The following is a 13,959-nucleotide window of genomic DNA, read 5'->3' as shown; positions in this document are numbered from 1 at the left end:
AAAATACAGAAAAATGCCTGGTAAAACGCGCAAAATAGTAACTGCTTTGACTATAAAACAAAAGTTGGAAGCAATAAATTTGATTGAACACGAAGGAAAGCCGAAGGCTGATGTGGCAAAAAAGTTCAAGGTGGACATTTCAACCATCCATCGAATATGGAGGAAGCGCGAATAAATTGAGGCGGCTGCCTCGAAAACTAATTTAAAACGCAAACGATTGCGTTTTGGTACATGCGATAAAGTAGAGGAAGCTTAATCAAAATGGTTCAACCAGATGCGATCATTGAATGCGACAATTTGTGGAGCTCAAATTGCACAAAAGGCAAAGGAATTCGCCCTTAAAATCTGCTGCGACTTTGAGCCAACTGCTGGTTGCATGTGGCGTTGGCAGCGACGTGAAAATATTAAATTTAAAAAAATTCAAGGCGAGGCAGCAGATGCTGATACTACGGCGGCGGAAAACTACCGCAATGAAGTTTTAAATACCTTAATAAAGGACTACGAGCCAGGCGATATATTTAATGCGGATGAAAGCGGTCTTTTTTACAAGGCTCTTCCAAGCAGAACGTTGTGTAAAGGAGGAGACAAGGCGGTGGGCGGTAAGGCACAAAAGGCCCGCCTGACTCTGTTATTTTTATGTAATTCAGATGGAACCTTCAAAAAAGTTTTTGCAATTGGAAAGTCAAAAAACCCGAGGTGTTTTAAGGGAAAAGTTGTGCCGCTGCCGTACTATTCCCAGAACAAAGCTTGGATGACTGGATCTTTGTGGTCAATGATAATGAAGGAATTTGGCAATGAAATAGGAAAGCAAAAGCGAAAGGTGTTATTAATAGTTGACAACGCAGCCTGCCATAAAGTTGATGGTTTGAATGTTGAGAATGTAAAGATTACATTTTTGCCACCAAACACGACATCACTGTTGCAGCCTCTCGACCAAGGGATAATACACTGCTTTAAAGTTTATTTCAGACAAATAATGGTTCGAAAACAAATACTTGCCATAGAGAACGGCTTGTCAATTAAACAATTTATAATATCGATTTCAATACTTGATTCCCTTAATTTTATTAAACGGGCGTGGTGGCTTGTTAAAAGCGATACCATAAGAAATTGCTTTCAAAAAGTAAGTTTAGCTCTTAATAATTATGTTTGAACTATGAAAAGCAAAATATTGCAGGTATGTATTTAATTTAAAATTCTTGAATTTCGTTTTGTAGGCCGGATTTCAAGTAAAAGATATTTCGTTCGACCCTATCGAGGAAATAGCAGATGCCCCTATTGAAATACATAACTTTGATGAATACGTTGCGTGCGACAGTGACATTGATTGCTTTGGTGTTCTTACTGATGAGGAAATAGTAAAAGATGTATTAAATGAGGCTGATGTTGAATTATCAGAAGAATCTGCAGTTGATGCCGTAACTGACCCGCCTTCCTTTGCTGAAACTTTAAGTGCTCTTAGCCTTATTAAGAAGTTTGTAGATTACAACAATATTGACGCCGAAGAAATTGAAACTTTGGAAGAAAAGCTATTCAAAAAGAAATTTCAAAATCTTCGTCAGAAAAAAATTACTGATTTCTTTTTTTAAATTGAAGCGAAACTACTTTATTACATATAAATAAGTAGATAAGTACTTACATAAAATGCATGTACCTACCCATATGTAAACTTGAATTAATAATTTAATTTTAAAAGCTTTGATCTCAAGAAAGGTCTCTTTGTTAAATTGTTTTCTTTTTCGTTCTTTTTTTTATTAATTTTTGTAAATTATAATCAATAAAATTGATTTAATCAAAAATATATCTTTGCAGCTTTTTAGAAAAGTTCATAAACGAAATCTTCGTAAGTACCATATGGCACTTAAGCGGGTTTCTTTTAAATGCCACTCCCGCTTAAGTGCCACAAAAACCTGACATCGTTAGGTGTGGCACTTAAGCGGGATTTACTGTAGTGCAACTACTCCATCAGAAAATCGCTCTCTGACATTTAGTGTTGTAAAGGAGCCTTCACAAGGTGAAATGCAGTTGGTAAAGGTTTGTTACCCATAGCCTGGTTTAGTTAGACACAAGGGTAAACGAGTTCAATCCCATCAGTTAATTTTTCACAAATACATATAAGTAGTACCTTTATACTTAAATTAGACAATTGTCGTCCAAAACTACTTAAATCGAATTTGACCTCTTTAAGACTTCAAATAGCAAATATGTGTGCCACAATTTGTAAAATAAATTTGCATAATTTAATGACGTTGGTATACAAGGTCTGTCGCAAAAGAAACGGAACTTTTTAAATAAAACTGTTTCTGGTAGTGCCACCTATTGGTGGGCATATGAAATAAAAAGTTTGATTTCTTGTTGACATTTCGTAAAAATTTTAAGACAAGTGGATAACTAGAATCGATGTTATCGATCAAAAAGTGACAGCAGCTTTTGGTCCTCGGTCGTAAAATGCAAAGAGCAAAGAGCAAATATTAAATTTTGTTTTAAGCTTGGGAAAGCGTTTACTGAAACATTTCAAATGATGCAAAAAGTTTATGGTGATCAGTGCCTATCCCGTAGTAATGCGCATGAGTGGTTTAAGCGATTCCAAGAAAGTCGTGAGGACCTCTGTGATGATCAGAAGTCGGTTGTCTTCAGAAGTCAAAAATAAAGACAATGCTGATTTGTTTTTACAGTTCCGAATGTATTGTATACCGAGAGTTCGTCCCACCTGGCCAAACGATTAATGCTGTGTTTTACCTTGGTGTTATGAAGCGTTTTTTGTCACGCATTCGTCGTGCTCGAAAACAATACCGTGAGACAAGGTCCTGGCGCCTGTTACACAATAATGCGCCGTGTCATTGGTCGACGCTTGTCACTGATTTTTTGACAAAAAACTCCATATTAACCATTAATCCCTCACCCTACTCACCTGATCTGGCACCCTGTGATTTTCACCTATTTGGAAAACTTCATTTGCCCATGAAAGGACGCTGGTTTCAGGACATTTCAGCTATCCAAAAGGCGACGACCGATATTCTCAAGAGCAATCCGAAAAATGCCCTTAAATACTCATTTCAAATGCTTATTGACCGGGCTATACGCTGTATCGAAGCACAAGGAAACTACTTTGAAGAAAAAAATATAACTTTTGAAAAATATTAATTTTTTGTTGTTTTTTTTAACAGTCCTGTTTCTTTTGGGACAGATCTTGTATGTTCGGAGTTGATATCGATAATTTGTTCGAATTCAAAAACGAGAGGATTGATTGATAGCATCTTCGCGTTTCTTTAACATCTTTGTTTTTGTTCCAATGAGCACGAATGAATAAATAGCTTTGTGTTTGCTTTTCTATGAATATACGGTCGGTATCAGGTTATACGTATATACAGTAAGAGACAAACGAGTTCTCGAATAGTCAGGGAACCTTTAATATTTTTGCGAATCGAAAAAAACGAAAAGAGTTTCAAAGACCAAATTTTACCTCGTCTGTCCGGAAAGTGATAGGACTGAGACGATTTAAAAAAATGTAATCAACAAATCGTTAGAATCCTTAAAAACTTCCAAAATAGACTCCTTCTGCGTCAATACAGCGCTGCCAGTGCGATTTCCAAGCATTGAAGACGTCGCAGAAGTCATTCTCCGGAATAGTCTTGAAAGCCGCGGTGCATGCTGGTTGGATCTCCTTTGCCGTCTCAAAATGCTTGCGGAAAATTGCCTTTTTGTCCCGTGATCATACTCAAAGGTCCATGACACGTCACCTGTGATTACGTTATTCAAAAATTGGGAGTCACTTTCAGATATGTTCAAATTTTCTCTCCACTCCCCGCAATTTCTAATCGTCAGTAACCACTTTTGGGACCATCTTCGCGCACACCTTGCGCATGTTCAAGTGCTCCGTCACAATGTCATGAACTACAAATTTTGATAAATTTAACATTTGGGCAATTAAACGAATATTTAGTCGACGGTCTGAGTTCAAAACTTTGCGCACTCGAGTCACATTGTCGGTGTTTGTCGATGTCGATGTCACGGTCTTCATCATCGATCTCTTCCCGGCCCTCCAAAAAGACCTGGTGCCACCGAAACACACCACTTCTTGCTAGAGCAACATCTGGGTAAGCCTGCTTGATCATATCAAACGTCTCAGATATACCAGATTTCACACAGAATTAAATCGCGTACCTTTGCTCTAACGAACGCTGCATTTTCAGCTTGCACCATTCACAGAAACACGTCGAGCGAAAATGTTTGTCCTGATTCTCCAGATGCTCGGAGACAACTGAGTAGCCGCTCGTTCGTTAGCTAGGACTCTCTCCTCTCCTCTACCGAGTCCGGCCGTTGTGCGCACGCTTCCAAGTACAGTTGCGGCGGAAGAAAATCAGTCCTATTACTTTCCGGGCAAACCCTGTAGTATCAAATTTAATTTTAATAAATTATTGTTATAATTATTTATAATACCTAAAGTATGAAATATAGTAGTTGAATAACTTTTTAGTTGCTTTACGATGGGACCTAAATTCAGATTGAACAAAAACGAGCTGAAAGACATTAGTAATTGTTAATATCTAGAAGTTACAAAAATTTCTTGAACTACTATATAAAATGAAAACACCAAATGATTTAACAGTGCCTGAAAAGAGTTGAGGCCGTCCGTATAGGTTGTTCCCAACTTTTGAACGAATTGCCAGGCACTAAATTTTTGTAGCAGTAACAAACACCGCAGTGAAAACTAATAAAGTCATGAAAGGGGTCCATGGAGTCAATGCCTGTAATAATATAGTACGCAGATACCTGAAAAATAACGGACTTAAGTCTAGAGTGATCATAAAAAATTGTTCCTAAGTAATAAGCACCGTAAGGATAGATTAGAGTTCGCCAAACAACACAGACAATTTCCCATCGAAGATGTGAAGAAAGTTACTTTCTCCGATGAACCTAAAATTGATCGAATAGAATCAGACATAGGCCTGTGAATGAAATTTTGAGATGGATCGCTGATTCGTTAGAGGTGTTTTAGCGGAAATGTGCTGGTTGCACTTCATCTGAGGACTTATATCTTCCAAGTTTGAATATATTCGGATGAACCTAAAATTGATCGAATAGAATCAGACATAGGCCTGTGAATGAAATTTTGAGATGGATCGCTGATTCGTTAGAGGTGTTTTAGCGGAAATGTGCTGGTTGCACTTCATCTGAGGACTTATATCTTCCAAGTTTGAATATATTCGGATTCGTACGCCGATAAGGAGGTATTTTCATGAAGGATAACGATCCAAAACATCAATTTGTCCCCTGATTTGAACCCCATTAGGCAGCTTTAGGAAATTTCAAAGAGAAATTTTTGTTGAAAAAGATGCTGCAAAGACTGTAACCGAAGCAATATAAAACTCATGTGGCGGTCACACAAGATATTAACGTGTTGTCAAGCTAACTTTTGAGTCAACGGACAAACATGTTCAAACTTTTATTTTTTTTAAACTGAGTATTTTTAAATAATTAAGTTTAAATTTCTCAATTAAGTTGTTCGTTTCGAAAGAAAATATTAATATTCTTTTTTTAACGTATGTAGAATTTTCATACTTATAGTGTCTAATAATTTTTCTAAACTTGGAGCTCTATGCCTTCTAACCACAAGCATCTTGTATTAGAAATTCTAAAATTTAGTAGGATTTCAGTACGTGTGAAATTTTTTAATTTAAACCTATCAATTTTGGTCGGATCGCCTCATGCTCTGCAATACTGGATATTACCCTCGAATAAACAAAATTATAGAGTGAATTTGGATAATTAAAAAATTATTTTGTTAATCGTTTAATAATTTGAACTAATGAAATTGAAGCTGCTGTCCCAAAGTAGTATGCCATCAGTACTCGCATTTTAATTGAAGAGCAGTGTGACAAATTTAATGCAATAACTCAGCTCAATCAACGAGTTACTTACTCTCAACTGCATAAAAGCTCAGTCAATAGATGGTTCAGTAAGCAGCGGAGTCAATATGCTCCTTTGAGTAACTAAACAAGTGTGCCCATGGCAGCGTGGCTAAAAGTGTTTTACGAAATTAAGTGTTATGTGAACGTATACTATAGTACATAAACAAGAGGACCCTACCATCTAGTATATGATTTCTATTAGCTGGATTATAACTATTAGTTAATGAGATATATCATTTTTGTGAAGCAACTTGTGTAAGTTTATAAAAAAATGGATCATAAAGCATTTCGTGTGTTATAAAGTATTACTTTTTGGGGGAAAATACTGTTGAATTTGGGCACAGCGAAATCCGCCGTTGAAAAGATATTTGCTAAGCTGGAAAAAGGCGAAATGAGCACTGAGGACAATGATGCTCTAACGAAAACAACGAATAACTGATTCTGAGAAGTGTTTGAGGTCTCTTAAGTCGTAATAAAATCGAATTTTTGCGTCGGTGTGTGACAATAGAAACATAGTTCCATCATTTCTCACTGTAGTTCAATCGACAGTCACTCTAGTGGACTGCACATGATGAACCGGTTCTCAGGCGTGGAAAGACGAAAAAATCGGCTGGATTACTGAGCCAGTTGTTTTATTATTTATTTTGAACAAATGCATATGATTTGAAATATAATTTTTGTATTTATGAGTTGTATTAAATTTTGACATAAAAAGATAAAATGTATCCTATGTCCTTACCCTGGTTCTAAACTACCTCCCCACCAATTCTCAGCCAAATCCGTTCAGCCGTTCTTGAGGTATAAATGGTGTACCTAACACAACTTTCTTTTATATAGGTATATAGATGTGATGTTTTTATACCCTGAGCAAGGTATATTAAGTTTTTCACGAAGTTTATAACACCCAGAAGGAAGAGTCGGAGACCCTATAAAATATAAGTATATATAAATGATCAGTATGTCGAGCTGAGTCGATTTAGCCATCTCCGTCTGTCCGTCTGTCTGTATATATACGAACTAGTCCCTCAGTTTTTAAGATATCGATTATAAATTTTGCAAACGTCATTTTCTCTTCAAGAAGCTGCTCATTTGTCGGAACTGCCGATATCGGACCACTATAACATATAGCTGCCATACAAACTGAACAATCGGAATCAAATGCTCGCATGGGAAACTTTCGCATTTGACGTGGTATCTTCACGAAATTCGGCATGGATTACCGCTTAAGGTAAAAATATAATCTTCAAAAAAATTGTTCAGAACGGATTACTATAGCATATAGCTTTCATACAAACTGAACACATAGTTACTAACATAAATGCACCTGTGAAGGGTATTTAGCTTCGGTGCAACCGAAGTTAAAGTTTTTCTTGTTTTTATTATTTGCGTCATTTTTTTTTTGACAAAATTAAATTCTCAAATGATTTCTACAAATATGACTTTTTAACAAATACTTATAATTTGAAAATTTTTTGTTTTTATGAGTTGTATTGGATTCTAATATAAAGAAATGAAAAGTAGCCTATGTCCTTACCCTGTGTCTAAACTACCTCCCCACCAATTCTCATTCAAATCTGTTGAGCCGTTCTTGAGTTATAAATGGTGTAACTAACACAACTTTCCTTTATATAGTCGTATATAGATATAAACATACGTTTCCCGTTGCTTCCTTATGCGCGCCATGCAGCTAATCGAAACTGGATGAAGTTTATAATTTTTATACTCTCGCAACAAAGTTGCTAAGGGGAGTATTATAGTTTTGTTCACATAACGGTTGTTTGTAAGTCCTAAAACTAAAAGAGTCAGATATAGGGTTATATATACCAAAGTGATCAGGGTGACGAGTAGAGTCGAAATCCGTATGTCTGTCTCTCCGTCCCTGCGTCTGTCCGTCCGTCCGTGCAAGCTGTAACTTGAGTAAAAATTGAGATATCATGATGAAACTTGGTACACTCATTTCTTGGCTCCATAAGAAGGTTAAGTTCGAAGATGGGCAAAATCGGTCTACCGCCACGCCCACAAAATGGCGAAAACCGAAAACCTATAAAGTGTCTTAACTAAGCCATAAATAAAGATAATAAAGTTAAATTTGGCACAAGGGATCGCATTAGGGAGGGGCATATTTGGAAGTAATTTTTTGGAAAAGTGGGCGTGGCCCCGCCCCCTACTAAGTTTTTTGTACATATCTCGGAAACTACTATAGCTATGTCAACCAAATTCTATAGAATTGTTTCCTTCAGGCATTTCCATTTACAGTTTAAAAATTGAAGAAATCGGATAATAACCTCGCCCACCTCCCATACAAAGGTTATGTAGAAAATCACTAAAAGTGCGTTAACCGACTAACAAAAAACGTCAGACACACTAAATTTTGCGGAAGAAATGGCAGAAGGAAGCTGCACCCAGACTTTTTTAAAAAATTGAAAATGGGTGTGGCGTCGCCCACTTATGGATAAAAAACCATATCTCAGGAACTATTAACAACCATAAATAAAGATTTCAAGTGAAATTTGGCACAAAGGATCGTATTGGAGGGCATATTTGCGACAATTTTTATAATACTATAGCTGTTACAGTTCAAAAATGGAAGAAATCGGATAATAACCACGCCCACCTATACAAAGGTTATGTTGAAAATCAGTGCGTCTACCGACTCATAATACCCTGATGACATGTACGAAATATGGGTGAAAACGAAAATGTCAGAAAATCGGAAGAAGTGGCAGAAGGAACAACCACGCTTTTTTTTAAAATTGAAAATGGGCGTGGCGCCGCCCACTTTGGACCAAAAACCTTTCTAATATAATATGGGTTACCACGCCTTCTTCCAATATAAACTATTTTGAATTCCATCTGATGCCTTCTCTGTATATATGAATATACATTAGGAACCAATGATGATAGCGGAATAAAACTTTACAAAAATACGGTATTTGAAAAATATTTAAATGACGAATAATGAAATCTCGATTATCACTTTACCATGCGAGAGTATAAAATGTTCGGTGACACCCGAACTTAGCCCTTCCTTACTTGTTAAACATTGAAAATGGGCGTGGCGTCGCCCACTTATGAACCAAAAACCATATCTCGGGAACGATGGGTGAAATCGGTTTACAACCACGCCTTCTTCCAATATAACGCTATTTTGAATTCAACCTGATGCCTTCTCTGTATAATATATACATTAGGAACCAATGATGATAGCGGAATAAAATTTTACACAAATACGGTATTTGAAAAATATGTAAATGACTAATAATGAAATCTCGATTATCACTTCATCGTGCGAGAGTATAAAATGTTTGGTGACACCCGAACTTAGCCCTTCCTTACTTGTTTAAGGTTATAAATAAATTGCTAACGCGCTTTACGCCACTAGCATACGGAATCAGGCGCTTACTACTTAACAGCTTTAGATATTACAAGAAAAAAAGAGAACAAAACAAAAACAAAACAGGCAACAACAGAGGCGTTCAAAATGTCTCACACGCACTCTTAACTGAGCTCAGAAGGAATTATTATTTAGGAAGTGTGTCAGGTTAACTCGGCGACAACCCGTAACGTGAGTAAAGAAGAAATACAGCCACGCATATCTCGTGGTGCGAAAGCTTACATGAGCGGCTTTAATTTAAGCTTTCATGTGCGCAGAATAAACGAACATTTGATATAGGAAAAATTATTGGACGAACTACCTACTTATTTGGCACAGTCCGTCCGTCCATCACTTCCACCACAGCTGAGTCGTAAATAAGCATACAAAACTCTTCAGATTGATTATCAAGTATTTGCAGATTTACTTTATTTAACTGCTATTTTCATTTGACAGCTTTGAGTTAGGTGGCAACGTCAAATTCGAGAAATTTAGAATTTTCTGGGTTTTAGTTTTTGCATTTCTTTACTTACGGTAGTGTTTTGCCTTTCAGGCTCATTTAAATGTTAAATCTCTGCAGATTAGCAACTTGACTGACATTTTGAACGTAACCTCGTTAGATTGTCTAATACATTGTTGTTGTTTTAGTAGAAAATTATTTGTTGGTGTTGTTTATTCAGTGGAAGTTTGTGTAAAGATGATTCTGTCTGCGAACTCTGTTGGCTACAAGAGAGTGAAAGGAAGATAATTTATATATGTATGTAATATGATATAATTACAGATAATTTAGAGATTTGCGTGTGCCTTGATTTTTTATTTTAAGGAAATGGCTAAGGTATTTGACGGTGGTTAAGAGCAACATCATAAATAGAGGGAGGTCTGAACAGACAAATAATGTATATATATCATACATAAGAACGACATTCATAAGTATTTCTAATTTATACCTAGTCCGTTATTGATATTGAACTTTAATTTCTTTATATTAATACGATAATTGACTCAAACAGGGGTATTCAGAGTCATAAAGGAGAAAAACTTTTCAATTACAGTAATCAACTAAATTTCATCGGATATGGGTTATTTTTTTATACATACATTTTTTTTTAAATTGACTAAAATTTTATGAAAAGTGAATTGTGGCTATGTATTAACAAATATTACTCACATGCTAGCAAACATACTTCATTTAGCAACGGGCGGGATCATAAAAGCTCAAACTGCTGATCGGATAGCTATTTTAATTTGATCAATATACGGTTGTAGAAATTTATAGATACTTAAAATCATGAAGACTTCTATTAAAAAGAGAAAAAATATTTGCCATTTCTTGAATTTCGATGATAAGACAAGAAATCGTACAGTCTTTCTGCTGGATTGCCATAGTTTGGCTCGAAAATGGATCACAAGCAAGTAATCATATTCAGGACTAATGAGTTTATAATATTTTCGCATAGTTATCACATTAAGAAGTTGTCATACCTAAATTGAGTATTTTGCCTTTGGAACGATGTTTTTAACTCCCCGAGAATATAGGTGGGTGGCTCAAAACTAATCCTCCTATCAAAAGATGCTATACATTTTGCAATTGACCTCTAATGTCAGTTATGTTTTGACATTTGTGTAGTAAACACATACATGCAACACACGTAAATAAACAATGGTTCGCTACGCAGCGTGCCACAACCGATATGCTGAAGGATACATTTCCCGGGCGACTAATCTCCCGTTTTGGCAATTTGCACTGGCCAGAAAATCAGGCGATCTTGATTTGACCGCTCCGGACTTCTTTTTGTGGGGCTGTGTGAAGTCGCGGGCTTATGTCAACAAGCCTCAGGCTCTTGCAGCTCTTAAAGACAATATCCGTCAGGAATGTGAGGACCTATCACCGGAAGTTCTGGCCAAAGTGATGGAAAATGCCATAAAAAGGGCTCAAATGACAATCAACTGTGGCGGCGGCCATTTACTTCATATCGCATTCTCGACATGATGTAAAGAAAATTTTGAAGACCAAATAAAAATAATCCACAAGCAGAATCAAAGTTTGTCATTTTTTAAAAACGTTTTTAATTTTCCAAAAAAACCTCGGAAGGTTATTTTTGCGACACCTGTTATGTACATAGGTATAAATGGTCAGCAATATGAGCTGAGTCGATTTCGTCATGTGCATCTGTGTGTCTGTCTGTATATACGCGAACTATTCGCTTCAGTTTTTGAGATATCTATTGAGATAATTGAAAATGTTTCTTTCCCCCAAAGAGCTATTTATTTGTCAGAATCATCAATATCAGTTCACTATAGTATATATGTAGCTGCCATAGAAACTGAATAATCAAACTCATGTCTTTGTATGGAGAACTTTTTATTTGAAGAAATAGCTTCACAAAATTTGGCACAGATTATTGTCCAAGGCAATGGTATAATATCTGAAGAAACTTTTTATTTCGGACTACTATAGCGTATAGTTGTTATACTATACAAGCGGATCTACCATTATCAAGATAAATATCTTTAATACCCTTTTATGGTATGCTATAAGAAAAGCACCTCTGAAGTGTATTACTGCTTTCATGCAGCCGAAGTTAACGATTCATTGTTTTAAAATACAAAATTCCGAATTTCCAAAGAAATGTTCTGTACCTACCACAATCTTGGTTATTTCTTTCTCTTATCCTTTTATAGTGAGATGGAAAAGAAGGGGTAACATTTTTATAGAATTCACCAGTCATATATGTATGTATGCATTGGTATTTGTTGAGAATAAAATATTGGTTCTAAAAGTTTTGGTGGCCTTAACTTTCTATCTTACTAATTATTTAAACTTTAATCAATTTCAATGGAAAACCAGATATATATTGGACATCGTTACTGCTAATTTCCAAACTTTGAGTGCGAACTATCATATTAACAACCTTCTCCTACACTCCTTAAGTACAAAATTAATAAATCGCATGCTCTGTATACTTTCAAATTGCTTATGTAGGCTACAACAACTCCAATGACCTTTTTACGTGCCAGTTTGCTGCTTCACTTTTAACTTTACCGCAGCTCAGCGATTGCGATTGATATTCTTAAGTAGTACTTTAATGGTTTAATATTAATTTCTTTTCCATGCCTTTTAACAGCTCTTATTACCTTTTAGTACTCTCTTTTACTGCTGTTCCCTAATGTTTTTATTACTTCTTTTCTGATTTTTTTTTGCAGCTATTTTAACTTTTTTACATTGACCTCGCTTTGAACTCCAATACACGAGAATGTTTGAGTATATACGGTTTTGCGAGTATACGCGAATGAATGTGTGGGTTTGTGGCTCGATTTCTTGCTTTACTCACATTCCATGCACCATTTGTTTGTGTACAATATTTCATGCAATTGAATGCATTTGCAAAAGGTTGCGTATACGCCCTGTATGCTGATGGAAATTGTTTGTTTTGTTTTGCTACGCTCTGCCTTACCTTGCATATCTTCTGCTGATGCTCCGTTTCATTATTTTCTTTACCTTTTCCGTGTGAAAAGTCAAAAGTTTTACTTTTCACTCAACTCTTATCAAGTGGGCTCAAAGCGCACAAGTACTTTGCTGCAGCACATATACACATACATACTCAATAATAAACAACTTGTCGGCAAATTTCCTTTTGCATAAATTTTACAGTATTTCGTTCGTTAAGTGAATATTTCGTTGCAATATTCATGACCTGAAAAACCATGACAACCATGAATCAGGCACACTGTGAATGATATGAATTGGGCTGGTATGTATTTAGCAGTATGTGCGCAGCTTCAAAGGTTGCACAGTTAAGAGAAATAATAACAAGTGTATAGAGCCAAAGGGAGGGTGGCCACATTTTGATTGCAGGCATACGAGGGTACTGCAAAAATAAGACAACTTCTGATTTGGCTTGCTTTCTTATGGTCTGCAACCACACATACAAAACTCTAGCGCATATGCATGTTTACTGTTATATTATTTGCCAATGGTTTTGCTGCACTAATAAACTGCTTTTTTTGATGGACTTGTTTCAATATTGAATGTTATTAACACGATTCAGTAAAAACCACAAAGTAAACAAAGCAAATGAAGACAAATATTGTAGAACTCACACACACTTGTATGTACTATATGTACACGGGCATGTACCATATTCTGCCAACCATCAATAGCTGTAAAAACAATTAAAGCAACAGTAACAATGCATGTTGTGACAATCAGCTGGAAGGTAAGAACACATACGCACACAGGTACGGGTACACATACATAGGTTCTGTCTGCGCATGCAAAAATATACACGTGCAAGTGTGTCATTGCCCAGCAGATTTTAAGATGATCGTTTGAGACCTCCTGGATTAATCCTTTAGGAGATATCCTATACTCCCTATTACTCCTAATACTCGAGTGTAAATACACGTAAAATTGTATAATCGCTTTTAACATTGCATGTCATTGGAACGCGAGTACTCCTCTTAACCTCCTAATGGAGATCTCTATGATTACTGATATAGCAGATCTCCATGATTACTACTATAGGTGATCTCTATAAATAATCCTATATTATTTTCAACCTGCAATTATTTTAACAAAAACAAATTTTTATAATTTTATTTTTTATTAAAGTTTTTTAATTAAACAAATGTACATTAAATCTATTCTTTTTTTTATATTATAAGTGTTCCTGT

At 35.8% G+C, this 13,959-nt stretch overlaps 1 protein-coding gene across 1 annotated transcript; it reads left to right on the top strand.

Moving 5' to 3' along the window:
* The first annotated feature begins 751 nt into the window (after positions 1-751).
* On the top strand, positions 752-10,313 carry LOC120782113 (tigger transposable element-derived protein 6-like). The gene is made up of 3 exons (XM_040114257.1): positions 752-1,123; positions 1,218-1,418; positions 10,296-10,313. Exons 1-3 carry the CDS (start codon positions 752-754, stop codon positions 10,311-10,313), a joined length of 591 nt encoding a protein of 196 aa, XP_039970191.1.
* The last annotated feature ends 3,646 nt before the right edge of the window (positions 10,314-13,959 follow it).

This window comes from Bactrocera tryoni, unplaced genomic scaffold, assembly GCF_016617805.1.
Source record: "Bactrocera tryoni isolate S06 unplaced genomic scaffold, CSIRO_BtryS06_freeze2 scaffold_943, whole genome shotgun sequence".
NCBI lineage: Eukaryota > Metazoa > Arthropoda > Insecta > Diptera > Tephritidae > Bactrocera > Bactrocera tryoni.
Note: the sequence above shows the minus strand (reverse complement) of the source record. Positions and strands in the feature narration are given on the sequence as shown.